Here is a 23,572-nt window from a genome sequence, read left to right on the forward strand (position 1 = left end):
GGACATGTACAGAGAATACCAGACATGAGAAGGTGGGGACATAGTGGCATTGTCACTAGACTAGTTATCCAGAGACCCAGTAGAATCCTCTGGGGACCTAGGTTTGAATCCCACGATGGCAGAGTCAATTAAAATCTGGAATTAAAAGTCTATGAAACCATTGTTGATTATTGTAAAAACCCATCTGATTCACGAATGCCCTCTAGGGAAAGGAATCTGCCATCCTTACATGGTCTGGCATGTGACTCTTAAATGCCCTCTGAAATGACCTAGCATGCCACTCAGTTGGACCAAACTGTTACAAAGTCTCAGAAAAGGAATCCTAACAACACTGTGGGTGTACCTATAGCACATGGACTGCAGTGGTTCAAGAAGGCAGCTCACCACCACCTTCTCAAGGGCAACTAGGGATGAAAAAAAATAAATAAATATAAACAGTATGCAGGACAGAATGAGTGTTTCAAAACTAAAATTGGACTGCACCAAGGATTGGCACTGAGCCTCTTCCCAAGCGTCATAGCTATGGTCAATGATGTTTACAGATGATATTGAGATATGTGGTGGGGATGATGAGAATATGACTGAGTATCTGGGGAAAAGCAATGGAAGACAGGGGCATTAAGATCAGTACACCAAAGAACGAATCTATGCACTCAGTTTGAGCCTAGGGAAGAGGGTCAGAGTATGTAAAGATTATGAGTAAAAACTTCTAAAAAAAAAGAGTAGTTTCAAGTACCTGGGATCACTGCTGACAGAATATGGAAGTATAGAGGTGGGAGTAAAGAAATGGAAATTAAGCAGCAGTGGAGTATTATGTGATAGAAAACTATCACTGAAACTGAAAGGAAAGTTGTAAAAGCAACCCTTATTATTTCAAGTAGAAATTTTGGAAACATTAAGGTGAGAACAACTGGATACGAATGTGGTGCGGATGCTGAGATGGATCTGTGGAGCGATGAGCAAGGGCAAGATGAGGAGGTCAGTGAAGGTTGTGACAGCATTAAAGAAAGTAGCTGAGTGAAAGACGACGTGGTGAGATTAATGATGAAGATGGGACTGCCAGGAAGGAGAAGAGGAAGGCCAAAGACTAGATGAAAGAATGCAGGATGAGAGACTTAAACACAGCAGGATGGAAGAAGAGTGACCAACAGGAGATGGAGAAGGGTGATCTACCAACATTCAAGTAAAATGAAAGCAGCTTAAAAAGAAAAAACACGGTCTAAAAGCATTAATTATGAGGGCAGGTTGCATGAGTTAGGCTTGTATTCCCTGGAGTGCAGGAAATTAGGTGATTTAATTGAGATGTTTAAGATGATTGAAAGAACTGATCGGATAGATGAATAAAAACTATTTCTTCTGGTGGGGGGAGTCTAGCACAATAACAACAAACTTAAAATTAGAGATAGGCTGTGAATGAGTAATATCTGAAGCCCTTCTTCACACAAAGGAAACTGAAATCTGGAACTCTCCATCCCCCAATAAAATCTGTGAAGCTTCAGTTTGAGATAATGCAATTTAGATTTATTTTCCCTCAGAATTGCGGGCCAAATACCTAATCTTTTTGGTGGAAGAAATTTGCCAAATAACGGCAAAGTATTAAAAATAATGTACAGTTTAATGCATTATTCAATTCTGCAACTGGAATAGATAAACTAGAAGCAGAATAGTCTACATTTCTGTATACTTAAAACATCAAAAGTAGCCTAGTTACAGTTTACAGATCCATTACAACTGTTTTTTTTTTGAAGAAACAGCTCGAGTGAAAAATGAATTTAAAAAAACAAGATACAAACACGAGAACAAACTCATGATGGAAATGTACATATATTTTCTTATACATAACCCGTGTATTAAATTCAGACAAAAGAGGAGTACAATATGTACATATCTAACAGATTTTGCTATTACTGGTCAGTTGAAACATGGATTTCTCTTTCTATACTACTAATATACCCCAAGTATGATTTTCATTTGCATATATAATGCTTTGTAAAATGACTTTTCATTTCTTCCCTTCAATATCCACACTATATTCTTCAGTCAATAAATTCCACATTTATTGCTGCAGAATTATTGAATGTTACTCCTTGGATAACTCACTAATTAGTATGATTAGTGCAGGTAGGATAACTCCCCAGTTTTCTGACAGATTTCCAGCATGGACTTGATTGACCAAATGGCTTCCTTAAGAACTCTATGATTAGTCAAAGCCTAATAAGTCTTGCCTCAAGGGAAAGCTGATATGCAACTGTCATTCAGACTCTGGTATCTTTGTTAGCATCGATGCAGTTTCCAGCTCATATCCAGCCTGCATGTATATACTATTATTCTCTTCATTTTTCTGCTGTCTAAATGTGACAGTGATAGCAGTCAGAATATTCTTTTTGATGACCTAAATACTTGAGCTCCTGATGAATGTGATTTTACATGTGCACTATATCACTGCATTAACAGTTCTCTTATGAAGACCTTTATACACAGACCACGAATATAAACACACAACCAATTTATTATTAAATAAGTAGAAAGATAAAAGTAATAGCAATTATTTACTTTTTGAAAACAAATCTACCCCATCATGCGACAAATTGTGGATATTTAATTCAAAACAAGTGAGTTACAGCTTAATAAGACTTTCTTTACACAGAATTAAGAATCCATTCCTTCAGTGGTGTTTTCATATATAAATAGGCTGACAATAATTGCCTGTGTAATGTAAAGTGTGATGGTTTGCTCTCCACTTAGCAGGTTTCATGAAAAATATACAGGACAAGTATGAATTTGTAATACTGCATTTTTGCTCACCAAACATACTTCATAAAACTTTCATTGGTGGATACCAAACTTTTGAAATCAATAATTTTGTGAAACCATATTTCTGCCTAAAATATAAGCCATAATGCAAAGTGTTAATTTAGCCCCAAAATTACCACATTTTTTCTCTACTGAAAGATCATTGCTGCAAATGTATGGTGGTAAGATAATGGGTACGGAATACAGTACTTTGCTGTTGCAGAGTATGGAAGATAAAATGCTAATGTTCAAACTGAAGCAATTCATTCCATGAAGTCTTCAGTGTGCTCTTCATTCTGAAGTGAATACTCATGTTGCCAATTAATATTCTTCTGGTTCCTGAGTCAGTTCTTCACCCTGTACCTGACCTTCATCTGGCACTGCAAATCCCTCCTGTAATTTAGAAATATATTAATACATACAATATTTCTACATGCTTTTGCAAATAAATTGTAAAAACTGTACATACGTCGGTAGCATATAGCACATCCATGAGTCGCTGAACAAGGTCAATATTCTCCTGTCCGTGTTCTTGGCAGATAAGTTCAATTTCTCTCAGTTTCCCAAAGTAGAAGTCCCTTTCCTTTTCAACTCCTTCAAGTGCGAGTTTTAATGAACTCACCTGCTCACATGTGAAAAATACAATAATTAATGGACCAAAATTATTGCAAACAGAATCTCGGGAATGGTTTACCTACAAGTAGAAAAACTAATTTTAAAAATCCAACTAATTTTCAAGACATATATTTAGCATTACAATATATTCAGGTTAAATAAGATCCTAGATTACTGCTGATGACTTGAGCAGAGGAGGTTGTTCTCTCCACATCTATTGCCAGCAGATCTCTCCAGAAAGATAATTCATCATTTCACCATCACTATTGAATTTTCAGAGTAAAATAATCTGAATTATAATGTGCATCTTGGGTTTGGAAGGAGGTATACTAAATGAGTTTCACTCTCCAGGTCCATTTTTTTTATTCATTCATGTGATGTGATCATCACTGGCTAGGCCAGCATTTATTGCCCATCCCTAATTGCCCTTGTTCAGAGGGCATTTAAGAGTCAACCACATTGCTGTGGGTCTGGAGTCACATGTAGGCCAGACCAGGTAAGGATGGCAGATTTCCTTCCCTAAAGGACAATGATGAACCAGATGGGTTTTTACAACAATCGGCAATGGTTTCATCAGACTTTTAATTCCAGATTTTTACTGAATCCCAGAGCATTACCCTGGGTCTCTGGAATACTGGTAGGTGACAATAGCATTATGTCACCGCCTCCCCTTATATTGCTATGATTGCATTGTCACAATCCATTCTGGCCTCTGTTCATTTCAATTTTACCCAGACTACATTTATATGACCAGAAAATGCTGAGCATATTCAGCAGGTCAAGCATCATCTGTGGAGAGAGAAACAGTTACCATTTCAAGACTAGGTCTGTTGTTCTGATGAAAGTTCACAGACCTGAAACATTAACTCTGGTTTCCTCTCCAAAACGCAGCCAGATTTGAGTATTTCCAGCATTTTTCTGTTTTTAATTTCAGATTTCCAGCATCTGCAGTATTTGGTTTTTACATTTATATGAAACCACATGGAGACTCTGCTCTTATGCAGAAGACTGAGTGTCATGACAATGTGACCAACATTCCCAACATTATGCAATCATAAAACTGCTTTATTCAATTTTCTAACAGAAAGATGTGAAGTGACAGCTCCCATCCAGCTTCCAAAATATATTTGCATGACAATATTGGGACATTAAGGTGATTCACCTTAGCACGCTACATAAAAGAAATGATCTCCCCCAACAGGTGGTTCTCTCTTGTCTGCTTATTCAAACACCATAAGCTGTCATTTTGAGAAAATTTAAATTGAAATGCCTGTGGTTGAGTCCGTATTCTATCTGCCTGGTCACAATTTTTCAAAAATGCAGCAAGTGACAGAGTCTTTAGCACTCAGTCACATGGCCAATTATGTATGCACACCAAGCACAATGGCAGACTTTGTAAGTCGGTGTCTCAAATAAGTGCATGCCACCCACCTTACCACCCCCTCCATGCTAGGGAACAAGATCAACTTTCATGGATACCCTGGGCAACCTACAGCATCATATTTTGGAATGAAGAATAACCATAATTCAATTAAACATCCAGCAATATTGTAGTCCAGAGAGCCAATCTCTCGTGATGTTTGCCCAGGCCAATTGTATGATGTAACACAACCAGCTTAACATGCATTTGGGTGTTACCAGATTACACATTACCACCATAGTTAGTGGTCAGGTTAAACAAGCAAATACTTTGTACAACAAATTTCTGAAATGCTGGTGTATCCAATTACTAGAAGGTATTCAAAAACAGCCAAGTATACTTACCCTCTTTTCATACAGTATCTTAATTATGCTTTGCTCCTTCCTGTTAAACATACTAATCAAGTCCAATTCAGAAGTGGAATTAGTTCTATGCAAATTCTACTGCCTTAATTAGGGCAGTTGATAAATGTAAAAAAAAATCAGAAGTTAAGAAAACTGAGGAGGAACAAATCTAAAAGGTATTGTAATCTGCTATGTCATATGTATCTCTCTTACTGCAACTTTGCATTAATTCAGTACTTTTTAAATGTCACAGAGACTTAAAAGCTAAGACCCGCTCCATTAGTTCATTAGTTTTAAATATAAATAATGGCATTGGCTATTAGAGCATTGAGGAAGAAAATAATTTTTTGCCAATTTGGCGCATTTACAAATGTAATCCAGCAGCTTCAAAGATCCAAATTGGTTCTATAGCACATAAAATAAAGATGTTAAGTCAAACCTAAAATATACTGAAAAGAAAAAACATTAAACCCTTCCCATTATCAATTTTTACTTCAATACAAACTAACATCTATCAATATGATGTGATATTTAATAATTCCATGAATGAATAAAAAAAAAGTAAAGTGCTGAAAAAATTCAGCAGTCTGGCAGCATCTGGGGAGATAGAAACAGAGCTAACATTGAGTCGAATGACTCTTCTTAGGAACCAAAGAAGTCATATTGGACTTGAATCATCAACTCTGCTTCTCTCTCCACAGATGCTGCTAGACCTGCTGAATTTTTCCAGGACTTTTTATTTCAGATTTCCAGCATCCGCAGCATTTTGCTTTTATATTGATGTGGTATTAAAATTGGCTTTATCAATAGATTACAAAAGCTCCCATTTAAGCACCAACTATATTCTCCACACAACTCAAAGGATCATGCCATGAATTTGCAGAAATCTCCAGTATTATGTTGAGAACAAGCTTGCTTTTCAACAGGGACTGGGGGCTTATAGGGCAGGGGCTGGGAGCTTGTAGGGGAGGTTGGCAGGTTATTTGTGCAGGGGAGATAATGATCAATCCCAAGGTTGGCAAGTGAGGACATACTCTATGACACGAACAGCAGCAGCCCTGCCAGTGAATTGCTGGCCTGAATGCATCTGAAGTCTAACATGGGAGATATAGGGAGGAAAGAAAATCTAAAATACCTTGCTCAATGAATAATTCCTTATCCATTTATGTTCATCAGGATTAAACTTCAACTAAACCTCTGATAGTATTCATCAATTCTGAGTAGATAATTACTGGAAAGTTCAGATTTACTATCACATACCTGCTCATTCAATTGTGCAATATGTGATTCTGCATCACCACCACTTTTTGCTCCTGGTGCCTTTCTAGCTTGAGCTGAAGTTGGCCTAGATGGTGTTGACGCTGATTTAGGAGATGGAGTGCTTTTTGGAGCAGCAGCACCTACCATTTGGGCACAAATTGAACCACCTGAACAACTGTTTTAATTATTGTAAATTCTGATACACAAGTCACACTTTCATGCAGGTTTATATGATCTACAATCTGAAATGCAATGAAAGCAGTGCAGTTCTCATTTGACTTGATAAGGAATTTAAAAAGTGTCCGAGTTATGACTCATGTTAAATGACCAAAATTTGGATATTCTTGCAAGTTAAAATGATATCTCGATGATTATTTTTCTCCTAGGAAACATAATTGAAAATAATAAGCAACAAAAACTGCATGGAAGGTACTTTAATACTACCCATTTATGAGAGGCGGCTTTCAATTCTTTTCAGAGGTTTTCACCTATAATGTTAGATATTGCCCAGTAGAATTTAGTTGGAAATAATGGCTATTTTTAGCCACAAATTGCAAAAAAAATTATACCTCTGTGAATCAAAATTAGTCCTTCTGTAAACTATTTAAACAGCTCATGATTGGTGGGGGAAGTGGACCAAATACTTATTCTTCTTGGCATCTTTAACATTATGTGACTGAGAACTACATCATTAATCTGGTTTCCTCAGTTGTCATTAGAGGTTCTATGAGTGACTTAGAAAAAGATAGTTTGTATGTAAAACCCAGACTGCTAATTAAAAAATTATTTTGATTACTTTCAAGTAACATTTGATGCAAGTTGTATTACTTGAATACTGATTCCTTATTCTTTCAACGTTACATGTAGAAGTTAAAATATGATCAGGAAATTACAAGGATATCTATTCTCTTCACATAACTTCCTGTGCTGTACAAAAAGGCATCCCCTCATAGCACAAAGGAGGAAATCAACTAAAATTATTGGTTAAACCATAATATGTTACAACTGTTAAACATCTAACACTTGCAAAAACTTCATACTAATGATGTAAAGTTAATGGTAAGATAGATAGAAAGCAGGAGGAATTACAGACCAATTCCAAATTAATGGTAAGAAATATGAAAGATAATTCTTCAATTATTGACAAATGTGTAGAAATAAAGTAATAGTTTATCATTCACATTCCAAGAACAAATGTATTGAAATAAACCACAGAAGGAACAGAAGACTTAGAATTTGGGGAAAATCTAATGCAAATCTACCAAACTGCACACACATTTTAATATAAAGGGTATGAGAATTAATCCACATGCTGCCTACAGACTGACTAAAGTGAGATGCAGGTCAATACTAACATATTTACCATGACATTTTGTCTGACCATCCATCACACCAATAAAGTTAAATTTATCTGAAAGGAATTTTATTGGATGACCACAGATGCTATGGAACCTCATGCTGGTCTCTTCTACATCAGATACCCACCTCAGGACTTGCATACGAAACTGCTGTCCAAGATCAAACCAATTGGAGACATTTTAAAGCTGCTGCAGTTCCAATTAAGAAAATATCTGGAGATTTTGAGTTGCACTTGTTATCTCCCATGTAATCACTACTGATAAGTGTTACATTGTTCAGAAATCATCTTTTGCCACATCCTGACAATGTTCTGCACCTGCCCCCTTTGATTCTCAATAGTTTGTTCTAACAGGAGGCCCATCCTAGTGAACAAATTGCTTTAATATTGATACATTCCCATGAATTATTTTCTAAGCATGTGAATAATACATAGACAGGTAGCTATTAATAGCATATTTTCCAGAATTCCATGTCTGAATCCTTCTGATCAAGTTTCCACCCCAACTCAGTACCAAAACAGTTCTTAAAGTCACAAATGACAGTCTGTAGTTGTGGCCTTCTTGGTCTGTCTGCAGCCTTTAACATGGTTGACCAGAACATCCTCAAACAGCTTTCTAGTGTCATCTAGGTGGGTGGGACTGCAAGCACTTGATTCCGTTCCATCTAACTGTGGAGGAATTGAAACGGGGGATTCACAAGAGACCAAAATGGTGCAGATATTTCTGAAGGTTATGGGGCTTTTCTTTCTGCTCTAATGCTCCATTATCTCTGATGTCTCCCAAGGATATATCCTTGGCCCCCTATTTCACACTCACATGCTGCTCTTCAATGACATCATCCGAAAACACATTAATTTTCACACGTACAGTGACAACACCCAGCACTATCACACCACCAGCTCTCAAATTTTCCAAAATCTTTAAATTATGAGAGTGGTTGCCTGACATCCAGCACTAGATGCGCAACAATTTCGTCCAATTAAATATTGGGAAAATTGTAACCATCATGTTTGTGGCCATCACCTTCAGTTCCCACTACAAACTCTGTTCCCTAGCCATCACTTCATCCGTCTCCCTGACAAATGTCTGAAGCTAAACCAGACTGTTCATACCCTTGGTGTCACATTTGACTCCAAGATGAGCTTCTGACCACATATCCATGCCATCACTAAGACCATATATTTCTTCATCTGAACATTGCCCAAGTCTGCTCCTGCCTTGGCTTATCTTCTGCCAAAACCCTCATTTTTTTACCTCTGATGAATATTCCAATGCACCTCTGTCTAGCTTCCTACATTCCTACTCCATAAACAAGAAATTATTCAAAAACTCTGCTGCTTACTTGCAACATGCTTGTTCACCCATCACCCCAGTGCTTACTGACTTACATTGGCTTCTGGTTAAGCAATACTTCTATTTTTAAATTCCCATCATTGTTTTCAAATCCATCCATTGCCTCACCGATCTCTATCTCTGTAAGCTTCTCTAGCCCCAGAACCTTCAGAGATATCTGCACTACTCTTAATTTTGGTCTCTTGTGCATCCCCCATTTTAATTTCTCCACAATTAGTGACCATGCCTTCAGCTGCCAAGGCCCTAAGCTCTGGAATTCGGTTTCTAAACCTCTCCTTCCTCGCTAACCAAGTTTTTGGTCATCTACCCTGATATCACCTTAAGTGGCCTAGTGTCAAAACGTGTTTCATAATGCTCCTGTGAACTACCTCGAGACATTTTATTAAGTTAAAGGAGCTATATAAATGGAGGCTGTTGTTGCAGTGAATGAAAACATTGAAAGCTGAAGTCAAGTTTAAAGATAAGGCCCTTGTTGGTAATTTTTTTCCTAGACTGACCTGGGAAAGGAAGCCAGGAAGACAGAAACTATGCAAAGTAAAGAGGATTTGAAGAATCAATCCATAAGATGAAGAAGGCATAAATAAGAGTTTCAGCAATGTTTGGTAGCTGGAGGAAGTTGAAGCCTAAGTAGGCGATGTTACAGGGATAGAAGCTGGTGATCTTTCTGTATTTCACGTGTGGTCCCATTGAAGTTAAGCTCAAGGTTGAACAGAGTGGCAAAACTGCATTCCACCAGGCTCGATCTGAGTAAGCAATCAAGCAAGTTAATACTTGAGGCATGTCGGTGTTGCAAAGAATTAAACAAGTGGGTTCAGTTTTATCGATAGTTGTAGGAAATCTGATTCATCCAGAGCTTAACATTAAGCATCCGGAGAGTACAGAAATATTTCTACATTGTTGATGGCAGCAGAGGGGCACTGGTAGTAACAGGTGTTTATGTGCAAATGTATCCAGTTTGCAGATGATGTTACTGAGAGCTAGCACAAAGTTAATGAACAGGAAGCAACCAAGCATGGACACCTGGGACACAGAGGTGACCTATAGGATTGCTACAGACAAACTGCAATTAGGAAAAGATAGCATGAATAGAAGAATGCAGAGGTGACAACATACGGGTAAGTCTAAATATGACAGACCACAAAGTAATACACGAATATGTAATGCTATTACCTGCACTAGGAGAACTTACTGCCTTCTTTGGCAAATTAAAAATCTGTTCACCAGGATTGGGTGGTGGAATAGCATCTTGACCTTGCCGAGCAAGCACAGGATCATATTCTTTACCATCATAGTTTGCATCAAAAAACTTCTTGAACCACTGGATGAATTCTAAGTTATCCTGAAAACGACCTTTAACCAAACGCTCTACTGGAATAACCTGAATAAAAAGAAATGTACAATTTTATCTGATGATATGTATATAGTATATACAAATTTTTAAAAAGCCAGGATTTGAATATCTGTGCACAGTATCAAATCCAGATGTAACATCTTACAAAATACAAAATTAGAACAGGCAATAATCAAATTGTACAATTCAAGAAAATTTCATGACTTACAACTTCTTCACAAAAAATAATCACAAAAAAAGGAATGAGACATAGCTTCGCGCTATGTTTTTTATTTTCATCTTACGTATGAAAGTATAACCAGGTTAGTTTCTTTAAAAATAATCTGATTCCAGTTAGGGAGAAGCCAAACATATAAAGAGGAAGAGGCAAAAAGTGTATGAAAGAGTGCAAGCACGTTTGTGGAGGAAGATGACATTACAACAGCATATTTATACACATTACATCAGTGATGAGACTTCAAATACACTTTATCCTCTGTGAAGTGCTATGGGAGACCCTGATGTCATGAAAGGAGCTAGAGTAATACAAGTTCTTTCTTTGATTCTTTCATGGAAAGTTGCTTTACTATGGCATTGCAAAGTAAGTGTCTTTTCAGAATTGCGTGCAGAACAAAATTGCATTGCTGTAGTATGCTGCATACTGCAGGACTGAATCCCCCACCCCCCACAATGAGTAGGCTGGTGTCATAACCTTTGTATCAGAAAACCAACTTTGAATATCCTCCTTATGGATTTTTACAGTGTATGAATTGACAATAGCAAGAATTAATAAACAGCTAAATCTAATTTTTGCCTAAGTCACCATTAATTATGGAAAAGCCTGCTCCCAATAAATTAATAAATTAATCTGTCTTTTATTTAAATGGCAACAGCCCTGTTGTGCATTTATAGAATTTTCTGTTATTTTATATGACTGAAAGATAGGAAGTAGGGAATAGCAGCAAATTACTTTTTTGGATTAGCTTGATGTATTAGTTTGAGGGTCACCTAAGAGTTGATAACAAGCAAAAGAATAGAATGAGAGTAAACTACACAGAAACATAAAAACAAATCATAAGAAAAGTACACAAAGAGTAAGAGACTAGCTAAAGTAAACGCTGGTCCCTTTGAAGCAGACAGAAGTAATTATCATGGGGAATGAGGAAATGGCAGAGGCATTGATCATATATTTTGTATATGTCTTCAAAAGTTTCATACCAGAAATAGACAGTAACCTAGGTGCTAAAAACACTGAGGAAATTAAAGAAATTAATATCAGTAGAGAAAAGTAATGGCAAAACATAAGGGACTAAATTCCAACAAATCCCTGGGACCTAAAGGCTTACACTCTAGGATTCTAAAAGAGATAGCTGCAGTGATAGTGAATGTGCTAGCTATGATTTTCCAAAATTCCTTAGATTTGGGAACGGTCCCATTAGATTGGAAGTTGGCAAATGTTATATCACTTTTCAAGAAAGGAAGGAGAGAGAAAATGGTGAACTGCAGACCAGTTAGTCTAACATCAGTTGTTGGGTACATGCTTGAATCTATTGTAAGGGAGCCTCTGGATTACTAGTCCAGTGTCAATACCATTACACCACTGCCTCTCCCTAAATGCCTAATTGCTTGCTCGGTGCAGTAAGCAATTAGGAGGGTAAATGACATGGTGGCCTTTATTGCATTGGGACTGGAGTAAAAGAATAAAGAAGTCTTGCTACAATTATACAGGGTTTTGGTGAGACCACATTTGGAATACTGTGTGCAGGTTTGGTCTCCATATTTAAGAAAGGATACATTGCATTGAAGGTGGTACATTGAAGGCGGTACAGCAAAGGTTCACTAGATTAATCCCTGGTGTCCTATGATGAGAGGCTATGTAAATTGGGCTTATATTCTCTGGAGTTTAGAAGAATGAGAGGCAATCTCTTTGAAACCTACAAAATTCTGAAGGGGGCTCGATAAGGTAGACTGATATTGTTTCCGCAGGTTGGGCAGTCTAAAACACGGGGACACAGTCTCAAGGTAAGAGGCCAATCATTTAGGATTAGGATGAGGAGAAATTACTTCACTCAGTTGCAAATCTTTGGAATTCTCTATCCCAGAGGATTGTGAATGCTCCATTGTGAGCACATTTAAAGCTGGGATAGACATGTTTTTGGTAACTCAGGGAATCAAGGGATATGGGGAGTGGATGGAAAAATGGAGTTGAAGCCCAAGATCAGCCATGATCATATTGAATGTTGGAGCAGGCTCGATGGGCCATATGGTCCACTCATGCTCCTAATTCTTGAGTTCTTGTACCTAGTGATATGCCTAGGTCTCTGTTGTGTTCGCCATACATACAAAGGACTCAACAAGGGCAAAGAAGGAATATTCTACAGACTAAACTAAGTAAGTAGCACTGTATCTTGGAGAAAAACACATAAGAGCAATAAACCCCATGACACTAAACTTTCAATGGGATCATAACTCAACAGTGCTGTTTACTGAGTTCTGGCCACACACCAGTGTTGGGACAAAAACAGCACATGTCCCCTTTGCCAAAACCACAAGTGAATTATGGAGAATTCTACTGTCACAGAATCACAACAGTGCAGGAGGCCAATCAGCCCATCGAGTCTACACTGGCTTGCTGAAAGAGCATTCCACCTAAAACCACTCCTCATCCCCGTAACCTTACACATTGTCTCTTTTCCAAAATCAGTCCAATTCCCTTCTGAATGCCTCGATCAAACCTGCCATCGACCTTTCAGGAAATTCGTTCCAGACTCCAACCACCCTCCGGGTGAAAATGTTTTTCCTTACATCACTTCTACTTCTTTTGCCCAATATTTTGAATCTGTGGCCTCTAGTTCTTGATGTTCTCGTGAATAGGAATAGTTTCTCACTATTTACCCTGTCCATACCCCTCAGGATATTGAATACCTCCATCAAGTCTCCTCTCATCCTTCTTTTCTCCAAGGAAAATAGACCCAACCTCTCCAATCTATCCTCATAGCTACAGTTGTTTATCCCTGGAATCATTCTCGTGAATCTCCTTTGTGCTCTCGGCAATGCCTTCACATCCTTCCTCAAGTATGGCACCCAGAACTGGGCATAGTATTCCAGATGAGGCCTAACTAGTGTCTTATACAAGTTTAAGATGACTTCCTTACTCTTGTACTCAATGCCCCTATTAATAAAACCTAGGATACCATATGCTTTATTAACTGCTCTCTCAACATGCCCTGCCAGCTTCAATGACTTGTGTATATATACAGAGATCCCTTTATTCCTGTACCTCCTTCAGAGTTCTTCCTTTATTTTATACTGTCACTCCACATTCTTCCTGCCAAAATGAATCACCTCGCACTTTTCTGCATTGAACTTCATCTGCCATTTATCTGTCCAGTCCATGTGCTTTTGAAGTTCAACACTATCCTCACCACAGCTGATAATGCTTCCAATCTTCGTATCATACACAAATTTTGAAATCATGCCCTGCACGTCAGTCTAGGTCATTAATACATATCAAGAACAGCAAGTGTCCCAACAGCAACCCCTGGGGAATTGCACTACAGAACCTTTCTGCAATCTGAAAAACAACACTACTCTCTGTTTCCTGTCACTTAGCCAATTTCTTACCCAAGTGCTTACTTTCCTTTTTATTCCATGACCTAGAATTTTGCTCACAAGTCTACTGTGTGGCACTGTATTAAATGCCTTTTGAAAATCCATATACATCGCATCAGCAGCATTGCCTTTATCAACCTTCTCTGTTAACTCCTCAAAAAACTCCAGCAAGTTAATTAAACATGATTTTCCCTTAATGAAACCATGCTGGCTTTCCTTAATTATCCCATACCTGTCTAAGTGACTATTGATTTTATCCCGAACTATAGTTTCCAGAAGTTTCCCTACTGGTGAAATCAACTGACTGGTCTGTAGTTGCCAGCATTATCCTTGAGCCCCTTTTTGAACAAGGGTGCAACATTTGCAATTCTCCAGTCGTCTGGCACCACCCTTGTGTCGAAGGAAGACTGGAAGGTTATCACCAGTGCCTCTGAAATTTCCACTCTCACCTCCCTCAGTATCCTCGGATGCATCTCATCCAGTCTACCTTATCAAATTTAAGTAAAGATAGCCTGATTCCTCCTCCTCCTTAATTGTAAATTCCCTGAGTGTACCGCTTACCTCCTTTTTCACCTTGGCTTGGGTAGCATCCTCTTCCTTTGTAAAGACAGATGCAAAGTACTTGTTTAATACCTCAGCTACTTCTCCTGCCTCCACATGCAAGTCTCCTCTTATCTCTAATTAGCCCTACCCTTTCTTTCACCACCTTTTATTATTTTAATGCTTACAGAAGACCTTGGAATTTCCTTTTATGCTAAATTCTATTGTGTTAGTTTGTAATCAGCAGACTGGTGATAAAATAATTTCATTGTTATTTTGAACAATTTCGCTGTAACAAGGTTAAAAATAGGGACTGCTCTTTGTCAATAAGGGAAGGGGCTGCAATCTAGAGGATATTCTGAAGTCCACACAAATACATACTTGCTAAATAATACAAGAATTAGTGGCCTGTTTCTGAATACAGTTCTTTAACTTTTTGATCACATTTTAGCTACTTACTCCCTGTAATTTATAAACATTAAGGAACAATTATTATATTAAAATATGCTTTAAGAAATGTTGGGAGTTCAATGGGTAAATGCAGTAACTGTTGTGGCATTGAACCAAACAATGCAAGTATTTTCCAGGTTTAGTCTCTGGAATGCACATGTGTCAGCCACCATAATTTCACACTGACAATCGATTCTTCATGAAATTATGTCAGTATTTGCTGATAAAAATAAGTACTTCCCAAAGCTACCTCTTGCACCTTTCCTGAAGTTTCCCAAAATTTGCCGTAGTTTTCCTTTGCCCTGGGTGGAGCCAGTGCTTGCACACAATCATGTGGGTCCCTAATGAGTCATGATCAGCACACGATGCACCAAAAAAGAAATCACATGGCTCAGTTTCTCTGGCAGAGATATACTGCAGAGACTGCTGATGCAAACTGCACTGAAAAGAACATGTAAAATGTATCAAGGGGCAACAAGCAGCAGATTGATATGAAATATTCTGGGTAGAGTTATGTAAAATTTGTGCTAAATGTCAGAACTTTACTGCTTTTCTGCTGAAGGAGGAAGAAGAGTGTGTCAAACTTAGATAGCCAGGTGAAGGATTGAAGACTGGAGCCTAGTCTTTGTTCGCTTGCAAGTTTTTATTCACAGAGACACATGTTGTATACTGTACACTGCCAAAACACAAAAAAAATCCCTCTTTGGCCCCACTACATACAAAAATCAGGCATATATGTACACGAATGAGCATCGGTGAAATCCCAATTAATACTTGAATGCAATTAATACCCAATTGATACACAATTAACAAAATGAATTACAATTATCTTAGAAAATAGTGAAGAAACCACTACTTTGCTTTGGAGCTGGCTTATCTGAAGCTAAATGAATAGGATTCTGTCAAAAGAATGGAAATCAGAGTGGAATTATGGCCTCTATCCACAAAGGGAGAAACCCAGTAAGCCTGGAAGATACCTAGAATCTTCAGTTGGCCACTGGCATGCATAGTGCAGGTTTCTAGTAGAATCGCAGGGAGGAACATTTTGCTCTCATAGGGAATGTACAAGTCATGTTACAGTTTTATGAAGTATAGTGGCCCACTACGAGACTCAAGGGTATTCTCACATTAACTGTTTTCACTGACCTCTGTATGATTTTTGATTTTGTTAATTGGGCAGCCAATCCAAACACAACCTGTTATCACCAGGCATGTTAAGTTAAAATGGAGACTCTACTTGTTATTTTATCAAGAGTTGTGGAGATAACATACAAAATGCCTGTCTTCAAAAGGATCAATACTTTGATCAGCTTGAGCTCAAACTAAGGATTAAGGAGAACATTACAGAGGATATCCTAGAGGGATCAAGGACAGTCTGGATTTGGCTAGAGCTAAGAAACAACAGAAGTACTAATACACTACTGCATATATTTTATAGGCCACCAACCAGTGGGAAGGATTTGGGGAAGACATTTGTAAGGAAATTAAAGAGAGGCTCAAGAATTACAAGAGTAGTTATAACAAGAGACTTTAATTATCCTAGTTTAGACTGGAATTAGACGGTCAAAGGGCAGAGAGGGAAAGAGTTTATGAAGTGTGTTCAAGAGAATTTTCCAGATCACTATGTCTCCTTCATTGGACCAAAAGCAATGTTTGATCTGGTTCTGGGAAATAAGATGGGTCAAGTAGATCAAGTGTCAGTGGGGAAGCATTTAGTGATCTTAGAATCATAAGGTCTATGTTGGCAACGGAAAAGGTGCAATCCAGGGTAAAAATAATTAATTGGGGTAGGGCCAACTGCAATGGGGAAAACAAGGACCTGGCCCAGATAAACTGGAATCAAAAATTGGCAGGCAAAACTGCAATGGAACAATGGGCTGACTTTAAAGAGGATATCGTTTGAGATACTTTGCTATAAGGGTTAAAGGTAGGACAAACAAATGCAGAGCTCCCTGGATGACGCAAGAGAGAGAGAGTCAGATGTAGCAGAAAAAGGGTGTATATGACAGATGTCATGTGGATAATACAACTGAGGACCAGGCTGAATAGAAAATGTTCAGAGTGGAAGTGCGAAAACAAATAAGAGAAGCAAAGGAGAGAGCATGATAATAGACTGGTAGGTAACAGAAAAAGAAAACCTGGGGGTGAATTTTACATGATAGGGGGAGGGGCATATTGCTTGCCCCCTTTCCCCCCCCCACTTAAAACAATTGATTGCAAAACAACTGGCGTTAAAGAAGGCCATCCCGCAGCAATAATATGCTGCAGATGGCCTTAACAAGCTTAAAGTGGGACTTACACTGCTCAGTGGAAGGAAGTCTTGCCCTTGAGAGCTGCTGGCCAATCTGATCAATGGCTGCCCTTGCAGTTCCAATAGTGCCAGAACTTGCTAGGACTGCAAGCAGTTCCTTGAAGAAAACAGCATGGAGACCACAGTGAGGCAAGTTCAGGCCTTTTCGGCAGGGAGACAACGGGCACACTAGAGAGGGGTGGGGGTGTTGGGTTTTGGAGGCTAGGGGTGGGGTAATCATCTTGGGGGTGTGTCCCAGATGTGCACAGATCACACTCCAAAGAAGGTACCCCTTGTTTCCTGTTTTTTTGCCTCAGATGGTGAAAAAGAAAGCTTCCCAATCTTGCCTGCCTTCCACTGTGCAGCATATTATGGCAGTGAAGGTTTACTGAGGCCCTTAGGTAGTTAAGGACCTCAGTATGCTCAGGTGGGCTAGCCAACTATCATATTTTACATGCTCCCCCACACCCAGCAGGGGGCCATAAAATTCACCCCATAAAATCTCAAATAGGCAGGGTGGTAGGAAGGGGGAGCGGGGCCAATTAGGAGCCAAAAAGTGGATTTACGCTTGGTGGCAGAAAAATTAAAGACAAATACAAAGTTATAATTTATCAAAGAGTCAGAGTGAAAGAGTTGGTAGTTGAGACACAGGTTGGGCTAAAATTTGATAAGGAGAAGGTATGAGACAGGCTGGCTGTATTGAGACTGATAAATCACCAGGACCAGAAGATATGCAGCTGAGGATACTGAGGGAAGTAAACAGTTGTTTCTTGGACTGGAAGAACTTATACAAAGGGGTTCCCCAGGGTCAATGGTAGGGCTACTGTTTTTCTTGATTTATATTAACCACCTAGACGTGGGCGTGCATGGCACAATTTCAAAATTTGCGGATGACACAAATTTGAAAGTTCATGAACTAAGGAGGATACTGAAACTTCAAGAGGACATCACAAGACTGGTAGAAATGGAAGGACACATGGCAGAAGAAATTTACCACTCTACAATTTTTTGATTCTAAAGGCCAAGGTAAGCAAATGCTAGTCAATCATATTTGCTCTCACATTTCAGCGTTCTAAGGAGTCGGATGGATTTACTGTCACCCTCATTTTGCTGGCAAATTGTGACAAAAGCACCCATTTTAAGTGGCAGGGCATTAACAACATAGTAATGTTTTAGGCAGAGATTTTACTAACCTTCCTTTAAACATTCATTTGTTTGCTTACAAAAAAGACACGATTCTATAACTAGCAGGGCCTGAATTCCCTTAATAGGAATTCATCTTGCTTTAACACCTGCAATGGCTTTCATTTCCAGCATCCCGAATGATAGAACCACGGAAAAGATTATCACCCATTTAGAAAAGGTTGTACAAATCTCCTTAACAACTCAATTTTAAAAGATGTCCCCAGGACTCCAATCCATTCCCTCAGTTCCTTCACCTCCACCCTCAGCTACCTTAACTACAGCTCCTCACACCCCGCTTCCTGTAAGGACGCCATCCTGTTCTCTCAGTTCCTTGGCCTCCGTCGCATCTGTTCTGATGATGCCACTTTCCAAAACAATTCCTCTGACATGTCTTCCTTCGCCGAGGTTTTCCAACCACGGTGGATGACAGGGCCCTCAACTGTGTCCGGCCTATCTCCCACGCATCCGCCCTCACTCCTTCCTCTCCCTCCCAGAACCATGATAGGGTCCCGCTTGTCCTCACTTATCACCCCACCAGCCTCCGCATTCAAAAGATCATCCTCCGCCATTTCCGCCAACTCCAGCATGATGCCACCACCAAACACATCTTCCTATTACTGGCCCTCTATCCAGCTCTACTTGTCCCACCCCCCCTTAATCCAGTTTATATTTCACCTCTCTTCTATTTTTACATAGTTCTGTTGAAGGGTTATTCGAACTCGAAACATTAACTGTGTTCCTCTCCGCAGATGCTGCCAAACCTGCTGAGTTTTTCCAGGTATTTTTGCTTCCCCCCTCCTCACCGTCCAAGGGCCCAAACACTCCTTTCAAGTGAAGCAGCATTTCACTTGCACCTCCCTCAATTTAGCCTACTGCATTCGCTGCTCCCAATGCAGTCTCCTCTACATTGGAGAGACCAAACGCAGACTAGGTGACCGCTTTGCAGAACACCTTCAGTCTGTCCGCAAGCATGACCCAGACCTCCCTGTCGCTTGCCATTTCAACACACACCACCCTGCTCTCATACCTACATGTCCGTTCTTGGCCTGCTGCATTGTTCCAGTGAAGCTCAATGCAAACTGGAGGAACAGCTCCTCGTCTTCCGACTAGACATTTTACAGCCTTCCAGACTCAACACTGAGTTCAACAACTTCACATCATGAACTCTCTCCTCCATCCCCAACCCCTTTCCAATCCCCCTTTTCCAATAATTTATAATTTTAAAAATATATTTTTCTTTCCCCACCTATTTTTTAAAAATTGATTTCAATCTATCGTTTAATCTCCACCTTTTAGCCCATTTTAATCCCTTCCCCCCACCCCACCCCCACTAAAACCATCTGCCACTTGCTTGTCCTGCTTCCTACTCTTAATGTCACCATTAGTACATTCCTTAGCTAATATCACCACCGTCAACACCCCTTTGTCCTTTTGTCTATGACATTTTTGGCAATTTCTTCTTTGCCTCCACCTATCACTGGCCCTCTATACTTGTCCAACCCCCCTCAACCAGCTTATATATCACCTCATTTCTATATTTCCTTAGTTCTGATGAGGAGTCATACGGACGCGAAACGTTAACTGTATTCCTCTCCGCAGATGCTGTCAGACCTGCTGAGTTTTTCCAGCTATTTTTGTTTTTGTTTCCCCAGTTCTTAAATTCAGTTTCCTAGTAGAAAATCATTCCTGCTTCCAAATCCTCAATACTCCTCAAAAGCTTAAAGATTCCATCTAATTTTTTATGGAGTGGGTGGGCAATTTGTTAAAGAGCACGGACACTAAATTCTTTTGCATTGCTGTGCATGTGCAGTAGACTAAAGGAGTGACTTGTGTGTGGAGTGCTGAGTAAAATCCCAAGGGAGATAATCTTCTTCAATAACTTAGTCCTAGTTCATGAATTGGCCTTATTGCTTCTCCGAGACTTTCTCCAATAATTCCACATTTTTAAATGTAATATGGAGACCTTACTGAATACCCCATTCATATAACGTTATTCGTTGATATCTGGGAGATGAGAACTGTAGTCTTCAGGGTTAAAGAAGTACATATTACAAAATTGTGTAATTCTAGTTTATGATTGTGTGTGCATTACAATGAATGGATGGAAAATTGCAGAATGGAATGAGCAACTTTGTGATATACTCCAGCAATGACACAAAGGAACTTATTCCAGATATGTATCTCATACTGGCTCAAATTTCACAGACACTAAATGGGAACAAATCCCAATTGAACAAACAGAAAAAATACCAACTAGCAAATCACAGACAGGAATAAAAAGCACCAATCATTAAGTACAAAAGATCAGAAACAGGAATCAGCCCAATTTAGTCGGCTGGAAGCAGGATAGCAATTAGACTTTATAAATCAGCTATCCAAGCCCACCAAAATTTACTGGTGGTTCAGGGATTTAACAGGACTTGCAGGGTCTCCCAAACGCTGCCCAGCAAGCCCTCATACAGGGGAGGTGCCTCATTGACAGCTACTCAGTGCCCGACTGAGGGACCTCGGAAACACGAAGGGGCGGGCCACTGAAAGCCACCCTCTGCCCTTGCACCACCACGCACCTCCCCACCCCACCTTCGACTTCCTAACCACAACCCCCATTCTGCTCCACTCACCTGTCTCCAGGGATCCAGCATTGATCCTCTGGGTAGGGCTCAGGATTACCAGTTACACTGGTGACAATGGACAGCTGCTGATCAGCCAGCAGCTCTTGGGGGCAGGATTTCCACCCTCCTGGGGCCTTAATTGTGTGGGAGGCCCAACACTGGCCAGTTAAGTGTCTGAGTGCACTTAAATTGCATCATGCCTTACGCACAAAAGCAACAGGGGTCTCCCATCAGTTCTCCATCCGGTGGGCAGGACCCACGCCACTAGAAGTAAATTCTGCCCAATGTCACCCTCAAAATCAGGACCCTTTCCACATCAGGCATCTCCCTCCCAAGGTCTTCCCTCTGTGGATGCTCCCTCCCCGCAACTCTTCCCTCCCCAAATCAACCTCACCTCCCCTCCTGCCCCTGCACTTAATTGGTCTTGGACCTTGAAATTTAGAATCTAAGGACTGCTCATCTTCCCAGTCCTATCAACTACTGCTGCTGGCGCTGTAGGGACTACCGGCGAATCAGATTGGCCAGCAGCTCTCTGATGTGGGGAATCCTCTCGAGGGGCAGGTTGTCCAATCTTCTCCTCAAAGTGTTAAATGGCTGCCAGGCTGCCATGATTGGCGGGGATGCATTCCCAACTGACTCTGAAGCGGGACAAGAAACCAAACCATTTGAAGATTCCAGCCCATGATTTCCCAGGAACTGGTCCAAACGACATTTAATTCAATGTCACTTACTAATTTCTTCCCAAATCCACTCATTGATATGAAAACCCACCACCATGAAAACTTCAACACTGCAGTGGCCTTTCCCCTTCCAACAGTTTGGCCAATGTAACCAAAGCAGTGCCGTTGGAGGTTTGCTAGAACAATGAAAAATTCAATCATCACCCAAGATTGCTACCTAGTAATTACAGCCTGGATAATTTGAAACCTGTACTTACTTTATCAACATTCATTCTCTTAAACGATGCCTGTAGCAGTTTGAAATTGTGTATGTACTCATGCTCCAATTTCGCTTGGAATTTTACTTTCTTCAAACTAATGCAGCCAGAGAATAACATGTCCATGAACTGGCAGTATGCTGCACCTGAAAGATGATGATAAAAATAAATACGTGCCATGACAGCATTTAAAACATTTGTCAGAGAATAGTGCTAATAGCAACAAAAATCAGTTGAACAACGTTCAGCCATACTTGAGGTGGTACACCAAATAAATTCCAAGATATAAGTCGTGAAAACGATAGAATTTTAATGATAACCTACATCTCGCAGGCTCGAGAATTTTTTTCTAGCTATTACTTTATCCTCTGAATAATTCTATGTCACTTAGCTCACCCTGCTCATTCAACATGCATGAATATATTCTTTTAGCCCATTTCGATCTCTGGCCCCCACCCCACCCGGGCTGTCACTTGCTCGTCCTGCGTTTTACCCTTAATGTCACCATTAGTACATTCCATCGTTAATATCACCACCATCAACACCCCTTTGTCCTTTTGTCTATGACATCTTTGGCAATTTCTACTTTGCCTCCACCTATCACTGGCCCTCTATCCAGCTCTACCTGTCCCACCCCCTCAGCCAGCTTATATTTCATCTCATTTCTCTTTTTCCTTAGTTCTGATGAAGAGTCAGATGGACTTGAAACGTTAACTGTATTCCTCTCCGCAGATGCTGTCAGACCTGCTGAGTTTTTCCAGCTATTTTTGTTTTTGATGCATATATTCTAGTTATTTTAGTTTAAACAGTTGTATTTATTCACAGATTTATGCAAAAAGTATGATTTATTTCAAGTTTAAGTCATGGAACACAAATGGACAAAAACAATCTGCATGCATTTAAAACACAGTTTATAATTTACATTTAATGTCTGTATGTGAAAAATTAAGATCTCTTCACCGGATTAGTTGCAATTTTTTTTTGTCAGTTTCTTATTCCTTTCTTGTTATTTCATTTTAATTAGAGAAATTGCACAAAAGAACCAATCGTGAAGGACAAACAGATTGTATCCAAAAGGTACAACAGGTGAATCAGATGATTACCAAAAAGGCTAGCCAGATTATTAAAATTACTCTCTCAATTAAGAATTTAACTTGCATTGCTGGATTGAAACAAATGGAAAAATGGGTCATTTTTCAGCTTTTAGTAGAGCTAATGAAGATTCAAGTAAATGCACAGCATTAAGCAATTGTTTTTAGTCATGCTGGAAAACAAAGTGGTATTAAACATCAAAAACACAAATTTGAAATGAAGGTCTCCTGGATGTATAAAGGTTTACTTAAGACTTCAACATCTGTTAAAAACGAAAACATGAAAAACTAGACATGCAATTACACATTTATCCATGACAAATTGACACAAGCATTGATGCACAAATTATGTATTCTTTTAATTTCAATAGCAAGCATATTG

The 23,572-nt window shown here is 39.4% G+C and overlaps 1 protein-coding gene across 3 annotated transcripts in view; it reads right to left on the bottom strand.

Moving 5' to 3' along the window:
- Window positions 1–1,499: 1,499 nt before the first annotated feature.
- The window catches only part of mapre2 (microtubule-associated protein, RP/EB family, member 2), a 100,008-nt gene continuing 77,935 nt past the window's right edge, over window positions 1,500–23,572 (bottom strand). For all 3 annotated transcript variants that reach the window (XM_041189428.1, XM_041189429.1, XM_041189427.1), the window contains exons 3-7: window positions 22,100–22,245; window positions 10,314–10,521; window positions 6,433–6,572; window positions 3,263–3,415; window positions 1,500–3,186 (exon numbers count right to left, since the gene is read on the bottom strand). In XM_041189428.1, the coding sequence (XP_041045362.1) occupies window positions 3,115–3,186; window positions 3,263–3,415; window positions 6,433–6,572; window positions 10,314–10,521; window positions 22,100–22,245 (719 nt within the window). In that variant the 3' untranslated portion in view covers window positions 1,500–3,114. The remainder of the gene's footprint in view (window positions 3,187–3,262; window positions 3,416–6,432; window positions 6,573–10,313; window positions 10,522–22,099; window positions 22,246–23,572) is intronic.

This window comes from Carcharodon carcharias, chromosome 6, assembly GCF_017639515.1.
Source record: "Carcharodon carcharias isolate sCarCar2 chromosome 6, sCarCar2.pri, whole genome shotgun sequence".
Taxonomy (NCBI): domain Eukaryota; kingdom Metazoa; phylum Chordata; class Chondrichthyes; order Lamniformes; family Lamnidae; genus Carcharodon; species Carcharodon carcharias.